This window comes from Narcine bancroftii, chromosome 9 (genome assembly GCF_036971445.1).
Source record: "Narcine bancroftii isolate sNarBan1 chromosome 9, sNarBan1.hap1, whole genome shotgun sequence".
In the NCBI taxonomy this organism is placed as follows: Eukaryota; Metazoa; Chordata; class Chondrichthyes; order Torpediniformes; family Narcinidae; genus Narcine; species Narcine bancroftii.
The window spans coordinates 37,298,978-37,325,051 of NC_091477.1; the positions used below are offsets into that span (position 1 = coordinate 37,298,978).

At 45.6% G+C, this 26,074-nt stretch overlaps 1 protein-coding gene across 1 annotated transcript in view; it reads left to right on the forward strand.

Moving 5' to 3' along the window:
- Positions 1–2,310: 2,310 nt before the first annotated feature.
- LOC138743434 (prenylcysteine oxidase-like) overlaps positions 2,311–26,074 on the forward strand; it is a 37,793-nt gene continuing 14,029 nt past the window's right edge. The window contains exons 1-2 of the mRNA XM_069898823.1: positions 2,311–2,712; positions 20,680–20,886. Of these exons, the coding sequence (XP_069754924.1) occupies positions 2,622–2,712; positions 20,680–20,886 (298 nt within the window). The 5' untranslated portion in view covers positions 2,311–2,621. The remainder of the gene's footprint in view (positions 2,713–20,679; positions 20,887–26,074) is intronic.

Sequence of the window (26,074 nt, forward strand, 5' to 3'; positions counted from 1 at the left end):
CTGCTTTTCGTAGGCAGATGGAGAAGGATCCCTGGAGGGGAGGGAATTTTGTTCTGAAGCGCATTCAGTTTTCTGAAGCTTCATAGAATTTGATCAGAGCAACACCGACAGTAAGTTGTGATGCCTCCAGCAATTATGATTTTGATTGTGCACCTGTGGAAGTTGAGGGATGAAATGCTGAACTTGGCTAATCTAAGAAAATGAATAGAGCACTTTCATGACCATTGTATCAACATGTTTGTCCTAGGTCAGGGCACTGGAGATGTTTATACCCAATAAGTTACCTATCCATTCAACTTTTCACCCCTCTCCTGAAGTTGTTGGTCATTTCTTTGTCTTATTTACATTGAGAGAGGTTGTAATCTTAATTTTCTTTCCTGTATTCTGCCATGTTATTTGCTATCCACCTTTAAGGTCATTAAGATATTGTTTTCTTCCTTTAATTTTGGAGACATACCAAAATTTCTCCTTCCCCTCCAACCACAAATTGCATTTCCCTTGAGTACTAGAAGTATTCATGTAAGATATCACTTATACCTTCTGACTCTATGCACAAATTGCTCCTGTTGTCCCTAATGGGTTGTACTTTTTTTCCTGTTTTTTTGTCCTTAATATATTCAAAGTGCATTCTGATTTACTTTAATCCTGTTAGCTAGTGATATCTTGTAGCCCTTCTTTGCCTTCCTAATTTTCATTGTAAGAGTTGGTTAGCACTAGCTAAATGTGAGGTGATGCATTTTGGGAGTAGTGTGATTAGGACAAACTGAATAGCAAGTTCTCAGAGAGCATTGATGAACTTTGGCATGCAAGTCCAATTTTTTTTTAAGGTGATGACGTGAGTAGGTAATGTGGGTACAAAGGCAATTTGGATGCTGGCCTTCGTGTATTGAAAACAGGAGGGAGGTAATCCAATTGTAAACAAAATCCTGCTGCAGATGGAATGTTCAGCAAAGAATGATCATGTGCTTTCATCCCTGTGGTCTAAAAGTGCCCATTCAACCACAAATCAACACTCACTTGGAAAATAGGTTTTCTCAATATTCCCCAATACTACCTGTGCCTTATCTCTTCTGATGCTTTCATCGTTTTCAATTATTTTGATATTTCTAGACTTAACCAGTCCAACACAGTCTTTCCAGCCTCTAATACTCCATTTTTTAAAAATAAGATTATTTCAAACACTGCAGCAAATGTCCTGGCTCATACAAAGCTCTGTTAATATACCAGCATTATGCCTGCCAACTTGCATTGACTTATGGTTACCCACACCTTGTTTGATTTCAAATCCCTCCATGGCCTAATCACTTATCTAGTTCTGTAACGTCTATAGACTACAGATTTTGGAATCCCCTGCTTTTGCCATCCTAGCCCCTCGCACTAAGCAGACCAACAAATGTAAGACAAAACACTGGTTTGGACCCTAGCCAAAGATGTGTGATGCTGCAAAATCTAGTATGCATTATTTTAAAACTTACACATCTAATAACTAATCTTTTGAACTTGCAAATCACAAAAATGGAAACTGACATACCCAACAGCTTTGGCAGGGCTTAAATGGCATAACCTACTACAAAACCAAATCTGGTGGTGTAAGAGATGGCAAAGCTTCATGCCCAGATGAACTCAATGTCTTCTATGCCTGATTTGACCATAAGAACAAGGAAGAACCACCACTGCACACTCCCATTTCTGCTGATCCTCTCCTGTCTGTATCCTTCAGGCTACCCACTTGTTCCAAACAGGTCTCAATTGTACCAGTGTACTAACAGTGATGAAGTGTTTTGAAAGGCTGGTGTTGAAGCATATCAGCTCCTGTCTGATTGGTGACATGTATCCATTCCAATTTGTCCACTGTAGCAACAATTTGCCCATCAATTCCAAATACAAGGCAAAAAAAAAAAGATTAATGAATGCTTTCAAGTAATTGACTCTATTCCTTTGACAACATCGGCGGACTCCGCCATTCACATGCCCACTCAATTTGGCAGACTGGGACCCCACGCTCCAGGAAGGATTGTTTCAGCCAGAGAGGAGAAGGCGATGAATGCACATTATTTTTTTAAAAATCACAAAATGCTGGAGAAGCTCATGCAGCAAAGATAGAAATACTGGCAGTCTTGAGCCCTTTATGAGAGAATGGGTTACCTGCTGGGAGTCTGCGCCTGCGTGTTGGCCGGGGGGGGAAGGAGGTTGCCTGCTGGGAGTTTGCGCCTGCGCGTTGGCCGGGGACGGGGGAGGTTGCCTGCTGGGAGTCTGCGCCTGCGTATTGGCCGGTCTCTGACAAAGCTCCGGCATTCTGCAGAACCTGGCACATCGGAACCTCATCGACTGAACCACAAATGCCCGAGAGGAACATGAGAGAAATAAAACTATCACCAGGAAACCTGACAGCCGGGAGCAACAAACAAAAAAGAAAATCTCCTCCTGGGTAGCCCCCATAAAACGGGAGCAGGTTGCGATTCGGCTCCGGGTTTTGCGAGCGGCTCTCCCTTGCCGGCGGAGGAGTCGGAGACGAGCGCTGAGTGACGCCCAGCCCTTCCGCCGCGCCGGCCGGGGGGAGGGGCTGCCTCGTTCGCCCCTTCACCATTGCGGGCTGCAGCTGGACCTTCGTTCCATGCGCCATGGCTGTTCGTTCAGGGCTAGCATTTGTGCTCTTAATCAACACCGGAGTCGTCACGTGCCATCTGGAAGGAGAGGCTCCGAAAAAAATAGGTAACGTTTAATTGCAGAAGGTTTTGCATGGCCATCACATTGAATGAAACGCTGATGAGGCGTGTTGCATTTTTATTCTCGTAATTCCAAAGTTGTAAACATTGCCATCTCTATTCTTGGAAACGGGTGCAAGCACATTATTTGGAGGGGGTTGAATGGGTGCCTTGTTTTCCTGGTGTTCGGAAAGCTGCCCTTTGGCGTTGTCCCTCGGAGAATTAAATCTTCGTCCGCGAAGCCAAGCCAAAGAAAGAGCATGTGGTCAGATGATAGTGTCCTTCCAGCCCCCACCCTTCTCTTCAATTGAAGTTGTGCAATATAGTGATATGCTTCCTCCATTGTATCAGGTGGCCAAAATACCCCAATGCGGCTGTCGGGTGGCCACCTGAAAGTGGAGAGCTCGGCCAGGAGGAGCACTGACCTAACCCTCCTCCTGTCCGTATAATCTCCGGCTCGGAGAATCCCCCGTTGCACCTGGAAGCAGCAGCGGGACTCCGGCCGCAGTCCACAGGAGCCGGCGCTCGCTCGGACGTGGCTCTCCTTCGGGTGACGGAAAGGCGTCTTCTCCGCGGCCACCTGAACGTCCCAGCCGCTCTTCCCCCAGCCGCGTCTGCCGGCGCATTATCTGCTGGCCCTCCCACTGATGACTCGTACCCTATGACTCCTCCCCTGTGGTCCCGGGCCATAAAAGGTCGAGCCACCTCTCCCTTCCCGCCATTCCTATACCTGGATCCGAACCAGCAAGGTTCTTCTGGACTTTAAACCCTATCGTCCCCTCTGCTTAGTCTTTGTGGTTATCGGTCGTGCACTACAATAGGCAAAAAAAACTTGCCATTTGGGTCATGTGGACTTCAAGAAAGTTTTGATTTTTTTTTAATGGCGCTTCAGTGATTAAGTAATGTGCAAGATCTTTGGTAACAGCACCTGGTACAAAGGCTGGATTGGCTTGGTTTTGTTATTGTTGTTGCAAGTTTTTTTTTGGTGGGAAAGGGATCACCAAAAGAATAGTAAGTCTGAAAGTCACTGCCTGACGTGGTGGTGATGCAGAAGCCCTCATCTTATTTTTGATACTATGTGTGCACTTGGAGTTGGGAGCTGCAAATGCGATTCTAACAATCGTGAACTGAATTAGTTTTTAATCCAAGGCTACGTTGGAATCAAAGGCCAGCTCTAATTTGTGGCATTAAAGTCGGTAGAAGTTTAAAAGTAATTAAGGTCTTTTCTATCCTCGGATTTTTCCATCCACATGTCATTTATTTTTCAGTACTTGCTGTCAGAAATAAAACTTCTCACACATGAGTCTCTTTAAAACTGATGACACGACAAGCTTTATTTACAAGTCTGCAGAGTTGGACTCAACTGGTTTCTCACCAGTTAAGCCCCGATACATACAGTGCATTGATTTTTATACCTTTATTATTTTGCCCTTCCCCTTCTTATTAATACTGTTTTAATTGGTTAGTATTACAAAAACATTCTAAGTATAACTGCATTATTAATTATCACGTTCGTTACGTACGCTGTGAACTCTACATTCACTGAATTCTGTTTCTCACACTTCTTATCAATCCTTTGTCTCCTGCATGTCTCTCACTATGACCATGAAAAGATAGGTTTAAAAAAACATATTCAGCAGCTCCTTCTGTCCTTGACTGCTAGTAAACTCTCTGTCCGTTCTGGCTTCCCTGTTTCTGATTAATCATCACATTTTAACTTAAGTCTTTTTAACCTAAATTCTCTATATCACAATCCACCCCTTTCTCTCTTTAAAATGTGTTGAATATATGTATAGATATGAATGGGGATTCTAAGCTAGGGAAGAGAAATGTTTTATGATACATTAATCTCACGTTGAAATAAAAGTCTTACAGGGTCTCCCATCCCCCCTGGTTGCATAGCTTGAACCAAGTCTGAGGTTTAGGAAACCAAGTGAAAACACCAGGCGAAATGCGAATCCATACAGCCTTGCAGGGACTTTCTCCTACTGGGTATTTGCCGGCTCGTGAGAGACAATAAAAACCAGAGGGGACATTAGAGAGAGACCAGGTTTCTCTTGATCTCGTTCGGTTAGTTGTCCAAATGCGGGAAATCATGGTCAATGAATTGAGAGGTTCTCCCCACCAAGGCCATTGTTCTGACATCCGTGGACCCCCGCAGACCCAACAATTGGTTACATTAAAAGTTCCTGCAATTTTAGTTGCCAGATCTACAAAAAGGTTTTCTCCCCCAATTGCATTTCCGAAACTTACATGGTTATTTGGATGGACTCGAACTAAGTCTGGCTGTCTTAAAGGGACAGGCAATTTCAAGTGTGGAGTGTAACTTCTCATTGGAACAGTACGTTGGTGTATGCAAAACCAGAGTCCATCAGGGCATGGTGGGCTTGAGTCACCTTTCCAACCGTTAAGAGGGAAAGGAGTGGTATTAGGAATCTGTATATAATGACCCATATTATTTCCTTCTTTTTCCACACAAGGGGTATATGGATGTTGGGTGGTATTTTCTGCCCAACATTTTTCAGGAACTGAGGTATGGGAAATGAAATTACCTTCCTTTCTTCCCCAAATGTGGTCCTGAAACAGGACCACTGTATCTCTGCATTTCTTACATTTCACACCTGATAAAGACATAGGCAAACTAAGAAAAATCAAAGAACATAACAATAACATTGTGAATTAAGTCTTTTTGCAAAATCGTAAGGTAAGAGGTTTTTCTCCAGGAATACAAGTCCAATCTGAGTTCGTATCAGGGTCCTGTGGCGCCTCTACAGGTCCCTTAAATCTGGATGCGTGTGTCCACCCCTTCTCTCTTGTTCGTGCTGCAGCTTCTGTAGTTAAGAGAACTTGGTATGGACCTTCCCACTGGGGCTGGAGTTTTTCAGTCTTCCAGGTCTTGATAAGAATCCAGTCTCCTGGTTCCACTTTGTGTAAAGAAAAGTCTAGAGGCGGTGTTTGTGCCAATAGTCCTCTCTTTCGTAAATCTGTAAGAGAGCGTGACAGTGCCTGTAAATAGTTCCTAACAAATATATCCCCTTCCCCCAAGGTGGGACACCCCTCAACTGTACTCCAGAAGGGAAGCCCAAACATCATTTCATAAGGGGACAGCCCTACATCTTTTCGTGGGGCAGTACGAATTCTCAATAAGGCTAGGGGCAGACACTTTATCCAAGGCATTTTAGTTTCCACCATTAACTTTGTCAATTGGATTTTTAGTGTTCCATTCATACGTTCGACCTTCCCTGAGCTTTGTGGATGCCAAGGGGTATGTAATTTCCAAGAGACCTGTAATGCATCACAAATCAATTGCTGGATTTTTGAAGAAAAATGTGGACCCCTGTCTGAGTCTATAGAATCCATTATACCATATCTGGGGATTATCTGCTCTAGGAGGAGGCGAGCTACTGTAGAGGCTGTAGTATTTATTGTTGGGAAGGCTTCTACCCATCGGGTAAAGTGATCTATTATCACCAACAGATATTTCCATCTTTGAACTTGAGGTAACTCTGTGAAATCGATCTGGATACGTTGAAAAGGGCGTATGGCTAATGGTTGACCTCCCATGGTCCCTGTCCTCATTATCTTCTTATTAATTTTTGTGCATAGGTAACAATTTTGCACCTCTTGTTGGGCCAAGGTGTAGATTCCCTTACACACATAATCTCGAAGCACTGTGTCACATAAGGCTTGGGTGCCCCAGTGGCTCTGTTGATGCAGGTGTTTTAAAATATTGCGAGTTATTTCTTTATTTAGAACAATTCTTCCATCTGGTGTTTTCCATGTTCCATCAGGTAACTGGCTTGCGCCCAGCTGATCCATGTTCTTTTCTTCCTTAGCAGTGAAAATGGGAGCTGTCTTTATGCCTTGCCTTATTGGGATTAAAGTCAGCAAACGGACTTCTTGTTGCATGGCTGCTCTTTTGGCTTCTTCATCAGCCAGTCTGTTTCCAATTGCTGTCGGGTTATCTCCCCTTTGATGGCTTGGTATGTAGACCACTGCTATTTCTTGGGGTAATGTTAAGGCTTCTAGAGTCAGAGTAATCATCTGTTCGTGTGCCAATTCCTTTCCTCTTGATGTAATTAGACCACGCTCCTTCCAGATCTTACCAAAGGTATGCACTACTCCGTATGCGTATTTGGAATCTGTGTAAATCGTTCCAATTTTCTTTGCCAGTATTTTGAGGGCTCTCTGCAAGGCATATAGTTCACAGGATTGTGCTGACCAGCTTCCGGGTAGTCTCGTGGATTCTACTACTTTCCAAGTATTTCCTTCTATTATAGCATACCCATTTCTTCTCATTCCGTCAACACATCTGGCGGAGCCATCAATGTAGAATTCATATCCTTCTCCCAGCGGAGTATCGCAAAGGTCTTCTCGGGTCTTGGTCTGAAGATCTGTCAACTCGACACAGTCATGCTCCACCTCTTTCTCTGTTTCACTGCCGTATAAAAATTGAGCTGGATTGCAGCTATTAATTTTTGCAAACTGTAAATCTTCTCCAACCATTAAAATGGTTTCATACTTTAATATGCGAGAATCAGTCAGCCATCGATGGGCAGTTTGTGTTAATAAAACACTCACAGAATGGGAGGTGTACACAGTCATCTTTCCTCCAAAAGTAAGTTTACGTGCTTCCTCTACCAACAGAGCAGCAGCCGCTACTCCCTGGATACACGTCGGCCATCCGCGAGACACTGGGTCCATCATTTTGGAAAGGAAAGCTACTGGGTGTCGCTGACCGCCTTTTTCTTGTGTTAAAACTCCCACAGCTGTTCCTTGGTTATGAGTGACAAATAGCTGGAAGGGCTGTTTTAAAGAGGGCAGAGTGAGCACTGGGGCTCATGTTAGGCGATGTTTCAAGTCCTCGAACCATCCCTCCTCCTCCTGGGTCCATTTCAATGGATAGTCATTTTCATTTGTCAGTTTATCATACATAAACTTCACCAAAACTGAGTAGTCCTCTATCCATAACCTACAGTATCCTAAGAGTCCCAGGAATTGTCTTATTTCCTTCTTATTACGGGGTAAAGGCATTCTAGTGATTCCCGCAATTCGTTCAGGGGTAATCCGTTTCTGTCCTTTACTTATCTGGTGTCCCAGATATATCACAGTTTTCTCAACAAACTGTAACTTGTTTCTGGACACTCGTAGACCCTTTTTCCCCAGATAATTCAAGAGTCTAATGGTCTCTCTCCTCATTTCTTGTTCCTTGGGTCCTGATAATAGTAAATCATCCACATACTGCATTAGTTGGGAATCATCAGATTGTGGATAGTCCATCAGGATTTGTTCTAGCATTTGTCCAAACAGGTTTGGAGATTCAGTGAACCCTTGGGGCAATACAGTCCACCGAAACTGTCTCCGTCTACCTGTCCATGGATTTTCCCATTCAAATGCAAACATATCTCTACTTTCCTCTTCTAACGGACAAGTCCAGAAGGCATCCTTCAAGTCGATAACACTAAACCACTCATGGTCTGGGGGAATCCGACTCATAATAGTATAGGGATTAGGCACCACTGGGTGGCGGGTCTGAACAATAGCATTCAAACTTCTTAGATCCTGAACTAGGCGATAGGATCCATCTGACTTTTTTACTGGGAGTATAGGGGTGTTATAAGGTGACATGCATTCTTCTAATAGTCCGTCTCGTATTAAAGTCTCAATTACCGGCTGTAGCCCTTTTCTCCCTTCCAAAGAAATAGGATACTGACGTTTCCTTACCGGCTGATGACCTGGTATTAATGTGACATGTAAAGGTGGGATGTCCAGACCTCCTCGATTTCCCTCCTTATACCAGACTCTCTCGTCAATCTGCCGTTCATCCTCTTCCTTTAAAGCGCAGAGGTGGACTCGCACTTCTCCGTCCACAGGGAGAGCACCCAAACCTAGGAGAGCCTGTAAGTCCCTTCCTAGGAGGTTAAATCCAGCCGAAGGTAATAACAAGAGGTCTTGTACCCCTTCTCTTTCTTCCAGTTTCACTGTTACTTGGGGAATTATTGATACCATTCTGGGAGCTCCTTCTATCCCAGAAATTGTCAAATTACTTTTTATAGGCTCAGTTCCGATTGGCACAGTTATTACACTACTTCGTTCCGCTCCTGTGTCCACCATAAACACCACCTCTTCTCCCTTGGGACCAATTTTTAGTTTTACCAGGGGTTCCCTCTTATATTTGGTCCCTAACATTTGGAACCCCTGACACCCCTAATCTTCTTCCATAAGTTCGAGGGCACGCAATTCCCTCTTGTATCGGGGGCATTCCCTCTTAAAGTGTCCTTCCTCATTGCAGTAATAGCACTTAACGAATCTCCGGGGTCTTCCCTCTCTTGGATATTTTGGATTGTTTAGAGGAAGGTTTTGTTTTCTTTCCCCTCTGGATTCAGCATTCATCTGTCGGATAGTCTGTACCATAACCTTTGTCGCCTTCTTTTGATCTTCTTCTTCTCTCTGCACATATACTTTTTGTGCCTTTTTTAACAGTTCACTTAGGGGTTTTTCACTCCAGTCCTCCTCCTTTTCTAGTTTCTTTCTAATGTCTTGCCATGATTTGGAAACAAATTCAATTCGAATAAGCTGTTCACCCATTGGTGTACTAGGGTCCACACCAGCATACTGTTGGACATTCTTTCTCACCCTCTCCAAAAAATCAGTAGGGGACTCGTCTTTCCCCTGGTGGTTCCCAAATGCCTTGGTAAAATTGTGACCCTTTGGCACAGCCTCCCGTATCCCTTTAATTGTCCACTCTCTATATTGTCTCATACTTGCCAATCCCTCGGGTGTTCGTTTGTCCCACCTGGGTTCATTTAAGGGATATTTTTGTTCATGGGGTCTAGGGTCCCCAGGTTGTTCATATTCCCACATGAGGAGGGCAGCCCGTCGAATCATCTGCCTCTCCTGGGGTGAAAATAATGTTCCCATTATTGCCTGCATCTCTTCCCACGTATATGTGTTTGGTCCCAAGAATTGGTCAAGCTGTTCAGCCAGTCCTATAGGATCTTCCAATAACTTTTTCATTTCTTTCTTAAATCCCCGCACCTCTGTACTAGTTAGGGGAACATTCACATATCCCGTTCCCCCTCCCGGTCCTCCCATAGGAACTTCTCTCAGGGGATTTAGGTTTATTGAAAACTTTGATGGTCCTGGACCAGTCTGGGATCTTATCCAGGGTCGGTTTACCGGTGGAAGTTTAGGGTCCGACTCCCTTAATTCATCCTTTTTATCCCGGCCCCCTTGGGGGCAATCAGATTCATCACCTTTCCCCTCCGGTAATAAGCTTTCCTCGGGCGCAGTAGGCACCGGGGGAATATAAGGAGGGGGAAGGTTGTCCAGAGGTTCCCATTTCTTTTCTCCTGCCACTCTCAATTTAAAACATTCTGTTAAGGATCCTGGCCAGGGAACCCAACAAAATGCATATGCTGACTCTTCTTGATTCACCTTTGGTCTCGAATTTACATATATGTTTAATGCTTGTCTAACCCAATCCTCATCAGATCCAAATTTCGGCCACCAGACCGAGGAACCTTTAATAGGTTGTTTTGACCAAAGGAGACAATATTGGACCATCTTTTTCTTGTTTTTGTCCCGATATCTATTACTATCCCAATTTTCAAACATTCTCCCCAAAGGGCTGTCAAGAGGTACTCCCAGGAATTGTCCTGAATTTTCAGACGAGCCCTTAGATTTTGATCCTCCCATTTTCCCACCTAGATCTGTTTATTGTTGCTGAGGACCCTCTCGCTCTGGACCCTACTCCCTTCCTCTCAGACGCCTCGTCGGAGGTGCTGTCCCTCCTTCGGTTACCGCTGAGGTTTTCCTGGGGTTGACCCCTCTCTTCTCGGCACTTCGTCGGAGGTGCTGTCCCTCCTTCGGTTACCGCCGAGGTTTCCCTGGGGTCTATCCTAGAGTCCCGCGACAGGGTCCTCACACAACGACGAAAGATCTATACTTAATCTATTCCGTTAGGTTTTTATCCAAACAGGTGTATCCCGTTACACCTGTTACCCAATCCCCACACCACAATCGTAAGTCGTCACTTACCGGTGTCTTCCCGGGGATTGAACCGTCACCCTTCTCCTCTCCGTCTTGTCGTGTCACCCTGTCCGGATACCACTCGCTCAAGCCGCCCGAAGCGACGAGCAAGGGACTAGGAGCCGCTGAACTCAGCGGGGTGCACCGCCTCCGATGTCCCTCTTCTCGCCTCCCCTCACGGCCGGAGTGTAGATCCCGGACGAGCCCCCATTTGTCAGAAATAAAACTTCTCACACATGAGTCTCTTTAAAACTGATGACACGACAAGCTTTATTTACAAGTCTGCAGAGTTGGACTCAACTGGTTTCTCACCAGTTAAGCCCCGATACATACAGTGCATTGATTTTTATACCTTTATTATTTTGCCCTTCCCCTTCTTATTAATACTGTTTTAATTGGTTAGTATTACAAAAACATTCTAAGTATAACTGCATTATTAATTATCACGTTCGTTACGTACGCTGTGAACTCTACATTCACTGAATTCTGTTTCTCACACTTCTTATCAATCCTTTGTCTCCTGCATGTCTCTCACTATGACCATGAAAAGATAGGTTTAAAAAAACATATTCAGCAGCTCCTTCTGTCCTTGACTGCTAGTAAACTCTTTGTCCGTTCTGGCTTCCCTGTTTCTGATTAATCATCACATTTTAACTTAAGTCTTTTTAACCTAAATTCTCTATATCACACTTGCTTTGGAATCCAAAAATCTTAAACAAAAGATTATGAGTATTATTTTGACATCCTAAAGTTGTTGTAGTCTCTTGTTTGGGGCATTTAAAGAATTCAGTGACTGTCCTTTCTCTTGCTAATGAGAAACTTCCCCTTTCAGTGGAAGACGCCCACATCACTTTGGATTACAAAACTTTTGGTGACTTACATTTGGATACTCTGTTTAGTGTTGCTCAAATGACAATACCAACATTCATTCAACCCTCTCACACCAAAGTTTCTACTTCCAGAGAATTACAAGAAAATTGGCAGGATGCAAACTTAAGAATTTTTCAAGACAGCACAGAAACAGGCCCTTTCAGCCTTTCTATTATTCTGTGCCAAACATTTTTTTTGTTACCTAGCCCTACTGACCTTCACCCAATCCATAGGCATCCATACCTCTCCCATCCATGTACCTGTCCAAATTCTGCTTAAATGTTAAAAATAAGCCCTCATTCACCACTTCAGCGGGCAGCTCGTCCCACACTCCTACCACTCTCTGTGTGAAGAAGTTCCCCGTATGCTCCCTGTCAACTTCCTCCTTTTCACTCTTAACCCATGTCCTCTGGTTTGTATTTCACCTACCCTCAGTGTAAAAAGAGTATCTACATTTACTCTGTCTATTCCCCTCATAACTTTAAATGCCTCTATTAAATCTGTCCTCACTCTTCTACACTCCAGGGAATAAAGTCCTAACCTATTTAACCTTTTCCTCAGTTCCTGAAGTCCTGGCAGCATCCTAGTAAATCTTCTTTGCACTCTTTCTGTCTTACTGATAACTTTCCTGTAGTTAGGTGACCAAAACTACACACAATACTCCATATTTGGCCTCTCCAAAGTCTTGTACAAATTTACCATAACATCCCTTTGATTTATGAATTTTGATCTATGAAGGCCAATGTGCCAAAAGCTCTCATTATAACCCTATCCAGTTGTGATGCCACTTTCAGGGAATTTCCAGATCCCTCTGTTCTACCGCACTCCTCAGTGCCCTACCATTTACTACGTATGTCCTTTCCTGCTTTGTCCTTCCATTTTGCATTAAATTCTATCTGCTATCTTTTGACCCATTTTTTCTGGCTGATCCAAATTGCTCTGCAAGCTTTGAAAACTTTTGTCGCTATCCAAAACACCTTCAATCTTAGTATCATCTGCAAACTTGCTGATCCAAATTACCACATTATCATCCAGATCATTGATCTAGATGACACACAACAATTTTCCAAGCACCAATCCCTGAGGTACACCACCAGTCACAGGCCTCCAGTCTGAGAAGCAATTATCACCACACTCTCTGGCTTTTCCTGTATACTACTTCACCATGAATATCGTATGTCTGAACCTTCCTGACTAACATCCCATGTGGGATCTTGTCAAAGACCTTACTAAAGTCTATGTAGACAACATCCACATCCTTTCCTGGTAACTTGCTCGAAAAACTCTACAAGATTGGTTAAATATGACCTACCACACACAAAGCCATGTTGACTATCCCTAATCAGTTTCAGGCTATCCAGAAAAGTGTATATCTAATCTCTCAGAACACCCTCCAATAATTTACTTACTGCTAACATCAGGCTCACTGGCCAATAATTTCCAGGGTTACTTTTCAAGCCTTTTTTAAAAACAACAGAACAACGTGAGCTACCCTCCAATCCTCTGGCACCACACCCATGGCTGAGGACATTTTAAATATTTTTGCCCCTGGAATTTCTCCACTAGCCTCCCTCAAGGTTTGAGGGAATATCTTGTCAGGCCCTGCAGATTTATCCAACCTTATTTGCTTTGAGACAGCAAGCACGCCCTCCTCTTTAATCTGTATAGGTTCCATGACCTTGATGCTTGTTTTCCTTACTTCCTGAGTGAATACTGATGGAGTGGGGTGGGGGGGGGGGGAAACATTTAAGATCTCTACCATCTCTTTTGGCTCCTTACAAAGCTGATCACTGATCTTCAAATAATTTTTTCCCTTACTATCCTTTTGCTCTTAATATATCTGTAGAAATCCTTTCGGATTTTCCTTCACACTGTCTGCCAAAGCAATCTCGTGTCTTTTAGCCTTCCTGATTTCTTTCCTGAGGTTTTTATACTCCTCAAGTACCTCGTTTGCTCATGTTGCCTATACCTGCTGTACAACTCTCTTCTTCCAAACCAGATCCCCACTATCCCTTGAAAACCAAGGTTCCTTATGCCTGTTAATCTTGCCTTTAAACCTGACAGGAACATTCAAACTCTGCCTCTCAAATTTTCACTTTTGAAGGTCTTCCACTGACCTTGCACACCCTTGCCTGAAAATGATAGCTCCCAATCCACAGATTCTTGATCTTATCTCATTTCCTCAAAATTGACCTTTCTCCAATTTAGAATCTCAATCCGAGGCCCAGACCTATCCTTCTCCATAATTAACGAAAATAATGGCATTATTATCACTGCACCCAAACTGTTCCACAACACATACCTCTGTCACCTCTCCTGTCTCGTTCCCTAAAAGGAGATCCAGTATTGCACTCTCTCTAGTTGGTACCTCTAGATATTGGTTTAGAAAACTTTCTTGAACATATTTGACAAACTCCAAGCCATCCAGCCCTTTTACAGTATGGGAATCCCTGTCAATATGTGGAAAGGTAAAATCTACTATCACAACCTTATGTTTCCAGCAGCTGTCTGCTATCTTTTGTTGTGCTCCTCCAATTGCCATAGACTATTGGGTGGTCTATAATACAACCCCATGAGTGTGGACATGCCTTTCCTGTTCCTCAGCTCTACCCATATTGCCTCAGTAGACAAGCCCTCTGGTCTGTCCTGCCTGAGCACAGCTGTGATATTTTTCCTGACGAGCAATGCCACTCCTCCCCCTTTCATTCCACCCCTCCCCAATTCTATCGTGTCTGAAGCAACGAAAGCCCAGAACATTGAGCTGCCAGTCCTGCCCCTCCTGCAACTAATTTTCACTAATGACCACAATGTCATAATTCCATGTGTCAATTCTCACGCTAAGCTCATCTGCCTTTCCTGCAATACTCCTTGCATTGAAGTAGGCACCGGAGAACGTTTCCACCACAAACAACCTGTTGACTTCTAACAGGCATGCAATTTTCATATCATTTTTTCCCTCCTCCACTCCTCTATCTACACTGGCACTCTTAGAAACATGGAAAAATAGGTGCAGGATTAGGTCATTTGGACCTTCAAGCCTACACTGCCATTTAATATGATCATAGTTTGCGACCAGGTATGGTCTGACCTAGGAGGGGAGGCAGGCCCCTCCAGCCTGGGTAAGAAACCTGCATAGGAGAAGGCCACTCCAATATAAAACCTACGACCCAAGAACCTCGCTGCCACGTCCCAGCTTGCTTGGCCACGGCACACGAACCATGCATGTAAAGGGTGGGACCAGTACTGCACACACTGCACTCCACCAAAAAGCTCCTTTGCACAGGCCCGAGGACAGGTCCATGTCCTCCCCCTCCACGTCCTCCCCCTCAAAAGATGCTCACAAACTCAAGCTAGCATGCTGGAACATCAGAACCATGCTAGACAAGGCTGACAGCCACTGACCTGAACGTCGGTCTGCCCTCATCGCACATGAACTCCTCAGACTTGACATCGACATAGCCGCTCTCAGTGAAGTCTGCCTTGCAGATGTAGGCAGCCTCCAAGAACGCAGCACGGGTTACACACTCTACTGGTCTGGCAAGCCTATGGATGAACGACGCCTATCTGGTGAAGGCTTCATGGTCAAGAACTCCATTGCCTCCAAACTCGAAAACCTCCCGACAGGCCACTCGGACCGGATCATGTCCATGCGACTCCCCCTTCAAAATAAGCATCGCATCACCCTGATCAGTGTCTATGCTCCAACCCTCCAGGCGGAACCAGCAGAAAAGGACAAGTTTTACACTGATCTGCGCAACCTCATTCAACGCACTCCTACAGCCGACAAGGTTGTCATCCTTGGCGACTTCAAAGCTTGCGTCGGCAAAGACTCAGAAACCTGGCCAGGAATCCTGGGCAAGCATGGTGTCGGCAAGTGCAACGACAACGGGCGCTTCCTGTTGGAGCTCTGTGCAGAACAGCGGCTTGTCATTACAAACACCATTTTTCAGCAGAGGGACAGCCTGAAGACTACCTGGATGCATCCCCGATCCAAACACTGGCACCTCCTGGACTACATCCTGGTGCGAGAAAGAGACAAACGAGATGTGCTCCACACCAGGGTCATGCCCAGCGCGGAATGCCACACTGACCACCGGCTGGTTCGCTGCAAGCTCAACCTTCACTTCAAGCCAAAGTCCAGGAACAGTAAAGCCCCCAGAAAGAGGTTCAATGTTGGAAACTTGCAGTCAGACGAAGTGAGAGAAAACTTCCAGGCAAACCTCAAAGCAAAGCTCGAGGATGCAATCCGCCTCACGGACTCGTCCCCTGAAACCCTCTGGGATCAGCTGAAGACTACCATACTGCAATCCACTGAAGAGGTACTGGGCTTCTCCTCCAGGAAAAACAAGGACTGGTTCGACGAAAACAACCAGGAAATACAGGAGCTGCTGGCAAAGAAGTGAGCTGCCCACCAGGCTCACCTTGCAAAGCCGTCCTGGCCAGAGAAGAAGTGAGCCTTGCGTCGCGCATGCAGCCATCTTCAGCGCAAACTCCGGGAGAGCCAAAATGAGTGGTGGACTAGCCTCGCCAAATGAACCCAGCTCAGAGCAGACATTGGCGACTTCAGGGGTTTTTACGAGGCTCTAAAGGCTGTGTACGGCCCCTCATCCCAAGTCCAAAGCCCGCTGTGCAGCTCAGACAGCAAAGTCCTCCTCAGCGACAAGATCTCAATCCTCAACCGATGGTCAGAACACTTCCAATCTCTTTTCAGTGCCAACCGCTCAATCCAAGAATCCGCCCTGCTCCAGCTCCCTCAACAGCCCTTAAGGCTAGAGCTGGATGAGGTCCTCACCCGGGAAGAGACATATAAGGCAATTGAACAAGTGAAAAGTGGCAAAGCAGCAGGTATGGATGGAATCCCCCCCCAGAGGTCTGGAAGGCTGGCGGCAAAACTCTGCATGCCAAACTGCATGAGTTTTTCAAGCTCTGCTGGGATCAAGGAAAGCTGCATCAGGACCTTCGTGATGCCATCATCATCACCCTGTACAAAAACAAAGGCGAGAAATCAGACTGCTCAAACTACAGGGGAATCACGCTGCTCTCCATTGCAGGCAAAATCTTCGCTAGGATTCTCCTAAATAGAATAATACCTAGTGTAGCCGAAAATGTTCTCCCTGATTCACAGTGCGGCTTTCGCGCAAACAGAGGAACTACTGACATGGTCTTTGCCCTCAGACAGCTCCAAGAAAAGTGCAGAGAACAAAACAAAGGACTCTACATCACCTTTGTTGACGTCACCAAAGCCTTCGACACCGTGAGCAGGAAAGGGCTTTGGCAAATACTAGAGCGCCTCGGATGCCCCCCAAAGTTCCTCAACATGGTTATCCAACAGCACGAAAACCAACAAGGTCGGGTCAGATACAGCAATGAGCTCTCTGAACCCTTCTCCGTTAACAATGGCGTGAAGCAAGGCTGCGTTCTTGCACCAACCCTCTTTTCAATCTTCTTCAGCATGATGCTGAAACAAGCCATGAAAGACCTCAACAATGAAGACGCTGTTTACATCCGGTACCGCACGGATGGCAGTCTCTTCAATCTGAGGCGCCTGCAAGCTCACACCAAGACACAAGAGCAACTTGTCCGTGAACTACTCTTTGCAGACGATGCCGCTTTAGTTGCCCATTCAGAGCCAGCTCTTCAGCGCTTGACGTCCTGTTATGCGGAAACTGCCAAAATGTTTGGCCTGGAAGTCAGCCTGAAGAAAACTGAGGTCCTCCATCAGCCAGCTCCCCACCATGACTACCAGCCCCCCCACATCTCCATCGGGCACACAAAACTCAAAACGGTCAACCAGTTTACCTATCTCGGCTGCACCATTTCATCAGATGCAAGGATCGACAATGAGATAGACAACAGACTCGCCAAGGCAAATAGTGCCTTTGGAAGACTACACAAAAGAGTATGGAAAAACAACCAACTGAAAAACCTCACAAAGTATAGCGTATACAGAGCCGTTGTCATACCCACACTCTTGTTCAGCTCCGAATCATGGGTCCTCTACTGGCATCACCTACGGCTCCTAGAACGCTTCCACCAGTGTTGTCTCCGCTCCATCCTCAACATTCATTGGAGCGACTTCATCTCCAACATCGAAGTAATCGAGATGGCAGAGGCCGACAGCATCGAATCCACGCTGCTGAAGATCCAACTGCGCTGGGTAGGTCACGTCTCCAGAATGGAGGACCATCGCCTTCCCAAGATCGTGTTATATGGCGAGCTCTCCACTGGCCATCATGTCAGACCTGCACCAAAGAAGAGGTACAAGGACTGCCTAAAGAAATCTCTTGGTGCCTGCCACATTGACCACCGCCAGTGGGCTGATATCGCCTCAAACCGTGCATCTTGGCGCCTCACAGTTCGGCGGGGAGCAACCTCCTTTGAAGAAGACCGCAGAGCCCACCTCACTGACAAAAGACAAAGGAGGAAAAACCCAACACCCAACCCCAACCAACCAATTTTTGCTTGCAACCACTGCAACCGTGTCTGCCTGTCCCGCATCGGACTTGTCAGCCACAAACGAGCTTGCAGCTGATGTGGAAATTTACCCCTCCATAAATCTTCGTCCGCAAAGCCAAGCCAAAGAAGAAGCTGATCAGTACCCAGTTCCTGTCTTCTCCCCATACCCCTTGATCCCCTTAGCCACAGGTTCAAATCTAACCTCTTAAATATAGTCAAGGAACTGACCTCAATTACTTCCTGTGGCAAAGAACTCCACAGATCCACCACCCTCTGAGAGAAGAAATATTTCCTCATCTCAGTCCTAAAAAAACATCCCCCTTGTCCTTAAACTGTGACCCCGGTTCTGGTTTTTTTCCCATCCCCCTGCAAATCTAGTTTAAACCCCCGTAACAGCACTAGCAAGCCTTCCCACAAGGATATTAGTTCCCCTCCAGTTCAGGTGCAAACCATCCCATCAGAACAGGTCCCACCTTCCCTGGAAGAGAGCCCAATAATCCAGAAACCTGAAGCCCTCCCTCACGCACCATCTCTATAGCACGTGCTAAGCTGCATTATCCTTCCATTTATAACCTCACTAGCACGTGGCTTGGGTAGCAATCCTGAGATCACACCCCTGGAGGTCCTGTCCTTCAACCTAGCACCTAACTCACTGAGCTTTCTTTGCAGGACCTCTCACACTTCCTATCAATGTCGTTGATCCCTAAGGATCACAACATCTAGCTGCTCACCCTCCCTTCTGAGAAGGCTGTGAACTCTATCTGAGATATCTTAGACCCTGGCAGCAGGGAGGCAACATACCATCCTGGATACTTGATTTGCTCCTCTTTGTCACACACTGGAATCCCCTATCACTACAACTCGCCTCTTCTCCTCTCTTCCCTTCTTAGCCACAGGACCAGACTCTGTGCCAGAGACCTATCGTCATGCCTTGACTCTCGTAGGTCCCCCCTAACAGTATCCAAAATGGTATACTTGCTACTGAGGGGAACGGTCACAGGGTACCCTGCACTGCTTGCCTTTTCTCTTTCCTTCTCCTGATGTCACTCATTTACCCTCCTCCTGGCTTATAGGTGTGATAGTATCCCTGGAACTCCTGTCCGTCTCCCCCTCTGCCTTCCAAATGATCCGGATTTGTCCAATTCCACCTCCAACTCAGGAACTACAGCTGGTTCCAGTTCTTTCAGATGAAGTCCCCAGGGACCCTGCTGATTCACCTGCTGTAAGTCTATCCTATCCCGGGACACTGCAGGGCCAATTAACTTGAATGCCAGTGGAAAAGGGGCTTATGACTAGAGCAGTGGTTCTCAACCTTTTTCTTTCCACTCACATACCACTTTAAGTAATCCCTATGCCATAGGTGCTCTGTGATTAGTAAAGGATTGCTTAAGGTGGACTATGAGTGGGAAGGGAAGGCTGAGAACCACTGCTCTAGACCCAATTGTTACTAAAATATTTTGCTTGAGAAAAATTGTAATTGGTCTATTTCCTTTGGAATTATGAAACCTTGCACATAATGAGTTAATTAGGTACGATTGAAACAGTGGTTTTCAAACTTTCTTTCCACCCGTGTACCACCTTAAGCTATCCCTATGGCATAGGAGATATTTAAAGTGGTATGCGAGTGGAAAGAAAAAGGTTTAGGACCACTGAACTAGAGGGACCAAAATATGACATCGATAAATCCTGCCCTTACCTGTGTGTACCTGCTGAACCCTTTTTGTTTCTTGAATAGAGTGTCCCTTTCTTACGTCAACTACTATCTCTTGCCTGTTCTCACTGAAGCCTGTTGAGCCAAAGCCTTGCCTCTCTTCCTCAGCCCACTCTGATGATGACCGCTCCCTCTGACTCCGATGTTAATTCTTAGATTGGTCCCCAGATTTCAGATTTGGCAGATCTACTAAAATTTTTAGCCATGCCTTTCAACTAGTAGTCCATGCGGAACATAGCATTGAGGACTTGGATGCAAGTGATTATGTAAAATGGGAACCTGGGCAAGATTCTTTGGGGTGGGGAGGAGGAGTTGTTGGGTAATAGGATCGTAACCAATAACTAATCGGCATTCAAACAAGAAAAGTTAGTGAGTTAACAGTAATAAAATGAGGAATTATTTCAAATTGCACTTGTTATTTAATTGCACTGATTATAACTAAAAGATCATTTCGAAACACTTGAAGTAAACTTCATTGATCTGGAAGGTTGACCAATTTAGTAGAGAGATTCTGGGATAAGCCATCAGTGCAGCACGGTTGGTGTAGCAGTTAGCACAATGCCTTTACAGCGTTAGTGATCAGGACCTGGGTTCGAATCCCACGCTGTCTGTAGGGAGTTTGTGCGTTCTCCCCGTGTCTGCGTGGGTTTTCTCCAGGGGCTCTGGACAACATGCAGACATGTTTCCTTTTTACCAGAGTATAATTGAAATGGCTACCTCTGGATATTTTGTTAACAAAGAATTTTCAACAAGCAAACACTTGCTCTGATTTTAGTTGATGACTTGTTTAATTCTTAGCCATCTTTTTCCAAGTCATTTGGGACTGACCTCTGCAAGTATTGTTTTTGTGGTGTCACTATAATAAGTACCGCTGAATTATTAATATTGCTTTCCTTTCTTCTGCAGCTATAATAGGAGCAGGAATAGGCGGATCTTCAACTGCTTATTTCCTTAGACAGAAGTTTGGTCACAATGTTGGAATTGATGTCTACGAAAAGGGCACCATTGGTGGTCGGCTGGCTACAGTTACTGTGAATGGTCAAGAGTATGAAATTGGTGGCTCTGTCATTCACCCACTCAATCTGCATATGCAAGAATTTGTTAAGCAGTTGGGTAAGGCTGTGGTTACTAATTCTGTTTTCAATGTTTTAAGTTCCTTACACCTCTGCCCTCTAGCTTAGACAGCCCTGCCATGGGAGACAAACACTGTCATAATTTTCTATACATGTATTATGTCTCCTCTCAGCCTCTTTCACTCCAGGGAAAACAGACACTTATGTTTTTTTTCACAGCTGCTGTGGTCCAGGAAAATATTCCCATTTTCCTGGAACGCAAGCTGTGTAAAAAGCTCAGAATGGGAATGAGAGTGCCATTCCCATTCAGACTTTTTACCTCCTAGATCCCTTGTAAATTTATCAGAACGCCTGCAGTCTAAAGCGAACTACAGACATTCTGTGAACAACGGTCTAATAAATAGGTCGTATTGATGACGCGTAAAGCATACTCCTGGTATGCTGTCTAAACTCGCGTAAAGAAATGGAGATTTGGAGTTTTGGTTGTTCGTGTGTGTGCGACCAATGGCGAGATGTCAGACGTACTTCAGATTGGTAAAATCATCTTTTTTTTTAAGAAAAACATAATTGTCTATCCAATCTTTCCTGAGGACTCTAGCCCTTCAATCCAAGTATCATCTTTGTGAATTGTTTCTGCAAATGGTAAAGCTTTCTCATTATCCTGCCTACCTACATTCACATTTTCTGGGAATGATGTAATATGAGGTTTCTCTTTCAACAACACTCCCAGGACCCTTCCATTCACTGTGTTTACCTTGCCCTGTGCATATTATGGTCTTTGTCTCCCTTTTTCTTTGCTCCATATTCAGTTTGGTTCAGTCTAAATTTTTTTAATGCAGTCTCTCCAAACACTTGCCCAAAAGAATATTTTATAAAAAGATCAAGTGATATATTTTATTTGATGCTTTGGCTGGTAGAAATTTACCTGAACTGCAGGGTTGGGGGGTGAAAATTACATTTACATTGTAGTTATGATTATTGTTTCTAGTCAGAGGCCACAGAAACGTTTTTCCAAATATTAGAGTGCACCACACAAGTACATGCAACTTGACTTAATCAGAGCATGACTGCCTGCATTAAAAGGACTTTGCTTATCAGCCAAAAGCATTGCCTTGATTTCTCCCGATTGGTCTGTGTCTCCCTTGTGTAAGATGAGTCTTCAATTCATTCTGGTTGAGCAGCCCTAGCTACCAGGATCCCGTATTTGAAAATGCAACATGCCTTTGGTTTTCAGAGCCTTGGAATCATTGCCTGACAGTACACCAGGGCAAACACAGCTTCACCATTTTAAGCAATGACTTGGGAGTTCCTGGCATGGCCAGAAGTCACAATACAAAGTTCATGTTGCCCTGTCACAAGGCTCTTTTGTGGCTTTGTGTGAAGCTAGTGAATTTATCTTGGGTATAACATTAAAATCTGACTCAACCACAGCCAGTCCAAGCCAGGGCCACGACTGAATTTATGAATTTCTAATCCCTAATCCAACTGATTCCTTAAATCTTGGCATGATTTGTGCACCTCTACACCAAAACTTTGCTTTGATAAGTAGGAACTATATCCTGTGCAAACTTGCAGGCAGTCAGTCTCATCATGTGCCATGGTTCTGATGCTCAGTGTTCATGTACTGACGAAGATTAGATCTGATGTCACCCAAGGCAGAGAATTTTGTTAAATGGGAAAGTCTGCAGACTTGTGATTGTTGGGCGGGCAATACCTAAGTGCTGGAGAAACTCAGCAGCTTATGCAGCGTCTATTGGAAGCAAAGGGATAGAGAAGGTGGACTTTATTTCAGAATCATTATCTTAATTTGTTGTAAAGCACTGAAATGCTGGAGGCACTCGGCCATTCTTTCCAGGAGACAAAAATATATTGCTGACATTTCGGTCCTAAGCCCTCCTTCAAGGAATAAGGAGGAAATCTCAGAAAGTCTCAGAATCCAAACAAAGGGGAAGGAATCCAGACCTATAAAAGGTGTTAATTAGATAAGATAAGGGATGTGGAAATGGAGAGACTGCGATGGGGAAAGGCAATGGGGAAGGGGGAGGGTGCTGGTTTAACGAAAATCAGAGAAGTTAATAGTAATGACATCTGGTTGGAGGGTGACCAGTCGGAAGGTGAGGTCTTGTTCCTCCAATTTGCTCTGGCAATGCATGAGACGATGGACAGGCATGTCAGCCAGGGAATGGGATGGAAAATTGAAATGGGTGATCACTGGGATATCCACACCATTGTGGCGGACAGTGCCAAGGTGCTTAATGAAGCGATCTCCCAGTTTGCATCCAGTGTCTCCAATCTAGAGGAGATCACATCGGGAGCACTGGAGGCAGTAGGTGAGCCCTGGAAATTCACAAGTGAAATGTTGCTTCACTTGGATGGACTGTTTGGGGCCCTGAATGTTGATGAGGGAGGAGGTGTGGGCACAAGTGGAGTATCTCCTGTGGTCATAGGGGTACATCCTGAGGGGACAGTGAGTGGGAAGGGAAGAGTGGACAAGAGTGTCATGGAGTGAGCAGTCCCTGTGGAAGGCAGAGAGGGGAGGAGAGGGGAATATGTGTCTAGTGGTGGGATCATATTTTTTTTTCTTTGGCTTGGCTTCGCAGATGAAGATTTATGGAGGGGTAAATGTCCATGTCAGCTGCAGGCTTGTTTGTGGCTGACAAGTCCAATGCGGGACAGGCAGACACGGTTGCAGCGGTTGCAGGGGAAAATTTGTTGGTTGGGGTTGGGTGTTGGGTTTTTCCTCCTTTGTCTTTTGTCAGTGAGGTGGGCTCTGCGGTCTTCTTCAAAGGAGGTTGCTCCCCGCTGAACTGTGAGGCGCCAAGATGCACGGTTTGAGGCGATATCAACCCACTGGCGGTGGTCAATGGGGCAGGCACCAAGAGATTTCTTTAGGCAGTCCTTGTACCTCTTCTTTGGTGCAGGTCTGACACAATGGCCAGTGGAGAGCTCGCCATATAACACGATCTTGGGAAGGCGATGGTCCTCCATTCTGGAGACGTGACCTACCCAGCGCAGTTGGATCTTCAACAGCGTGGACTCGATGCTGTCGGCCTCTGCCATCTCGAGTACTTCGATGTTAGGGATGAAGTCGCTCCAATGAATGTTGAGGATGGAGCGGAGACAACGCTGGTGGAAGCGTTCTAGGAGCCATAGGTGATGCCGGTAGAGGACCCATGATTCGGAACCGAACAGGAGTGTGGGTATGACAACGGCTCTGTATACGCTTATCTTTGTGAGGTTTTTCAGTTGGTTGTTTTTCCAGACTCTTTTGTGTAGTCTTCCAAAGGCGCTATTTGCCTTGGCGAGTCTGTTGTCTAATTCGTTGTCGATCCTTGCATCTGATGAAATGGTGCAGCCGAGATAGGTAAACTGGTTGACCGTTTTGAGTTTTGTGTGCCCGATGGAGATGTGGGGGGGGCTGGTAGTCATGGTGGGGAACTGGCTGATGGAGGACCTCAGTTTTCTTCAGGCTGACTTCCAGGCCAAACATTTTGGCAGTTTCCGCAAAACAGGACGTCAAGCGCTGAAGAGCTGGCTCTGAATGGGCAACTAAAGCGGCATCGTCTGCAAAGAGTAGTTCACGGACAAGTTGCTCTTGTGTCTTGGTGTGAGCTTGCAGGCGCCTCAGATTGAAGAGACTGCCATCCGTGCGGTACCCGATGTAAACAGCGTCTTCATTGTTGAGGTCTTTCATGGCTTGTTTCAGCATCATGCTGAAGAAGATTGAGAAGAGGGTTGGTGCGAGAACGCAGCCTTGCTTCACGCCATTGTTAACGGAGAAGGGTTCAGAGAGCTCATTGCTGTATCTGACCCGACCTTGTGGCGGAAATGGAGGAGGAGGATGTTTTGGATGTGGAGGCTGATGGGATGATAGGTGAGGACAAGAGAAATCCTGTCTTTGTTGTGCGTAGGGGAGGAGGGGGCCAGGGCAGATGTTCAGGTGAGGGCTGAGTTGATGGAGGTTGTTTGAAGAAGGAGGACATCTCTGATGATCTGGCATGGAAGCCCTCATCCTGGGAACAGATGTGATGGAGATGGAAGAATTGAGAGAATGGAATGGAGCAGGCTGGGAAGAAGTGTAGTACTCAAGGTAGCTGTGGGAGTTGGTGTGTTTGTAGATGTCTGCCAAGAGTTTGTTTCCTGGAATGGTGACAGAGAGATCAGGAAAGGGAGAGTGTTGCTAGAGACTGTCCTAAGTAAATTTAAGGTTGGGGTTTTAATTAGCACCAAAGTGGATAAAGTCAATGAGCCCATCATGGCTACATGAGGCAGCACCAAAGTAGACATTGATGTAGTGGAAGAAGAGTTGAGCGGCCTTGCCTGTGTAGCTGTGTAGCATGGATTGCTCCATGTCGCCAACAAAAAGGCAGGCATTGTTGGGGCCCAGGCAGGTACCTATGACTACCGCTTTGACTCAGAAAAAGTGGGATGAGTCAAAGGAGAAATTATTGAGGGTGAGGATAAGTTCTTCCAGCCGGAGGAAGGTGGTGATGGAGGGGGACTGGTTCGTTCTTTTGACCAGAAAGAAATGAAGGGCTTTGAGGTTTCAAGTTGCAGGGGGAGAGGGATTGGATATCCATGGTAAACATGAGGCAATCAAGTTCGGGTAACTGGAAGTGATAGAAGGCCTTTGAAGTGTCCTGAATGTAGGTGGGAGGTACTGAAACAGAGTCAAGATAAGCGGAGATCAATTCAGTGGGGCAGGAGCTCGCGGATACGATGGGGCTGCCGGGATAAGTGAGTTTGTGCATCTTGGGAAGGAGGTAGAAAAGAATTGGAGAACAATAAGGTTGGAGACCGTGCCAGGGAGATGACCGGGAGTTCAGCGATGGTATGTGATACAGTGGTTTGATGAGTTTTGATGGGGTCCTATTGGAGGGGTAAGTTAGAGGAGATGTCTGAAAGTTTTTGTCTGGCTTCGGCCAAATAGAGATCAGTGCACCAGGCCATAAGTGCATCACCCTTGTCTGCAAGTTTGATGGTGAGGTTCAGATAGATGCAGACAGCATGGAGGACCAGGCATTCTGAGGGGGTGAGATTGGAATGAGTGAGGAGAGTAGAGAAGTCGATGTGGTTGATGTCATGGCAACAGTTGGAAATATAAAGGGCCAGAGCAGGCAAAAGATTGGAACGAGGTGTCCAGGAGGAGGAAGATGGTTCAAAGATCTGTCATGAGGGTTGGAGAGGAGGAAGCAGGTGAAGAGATCCGATGTGGGGAGTGGAGAGGA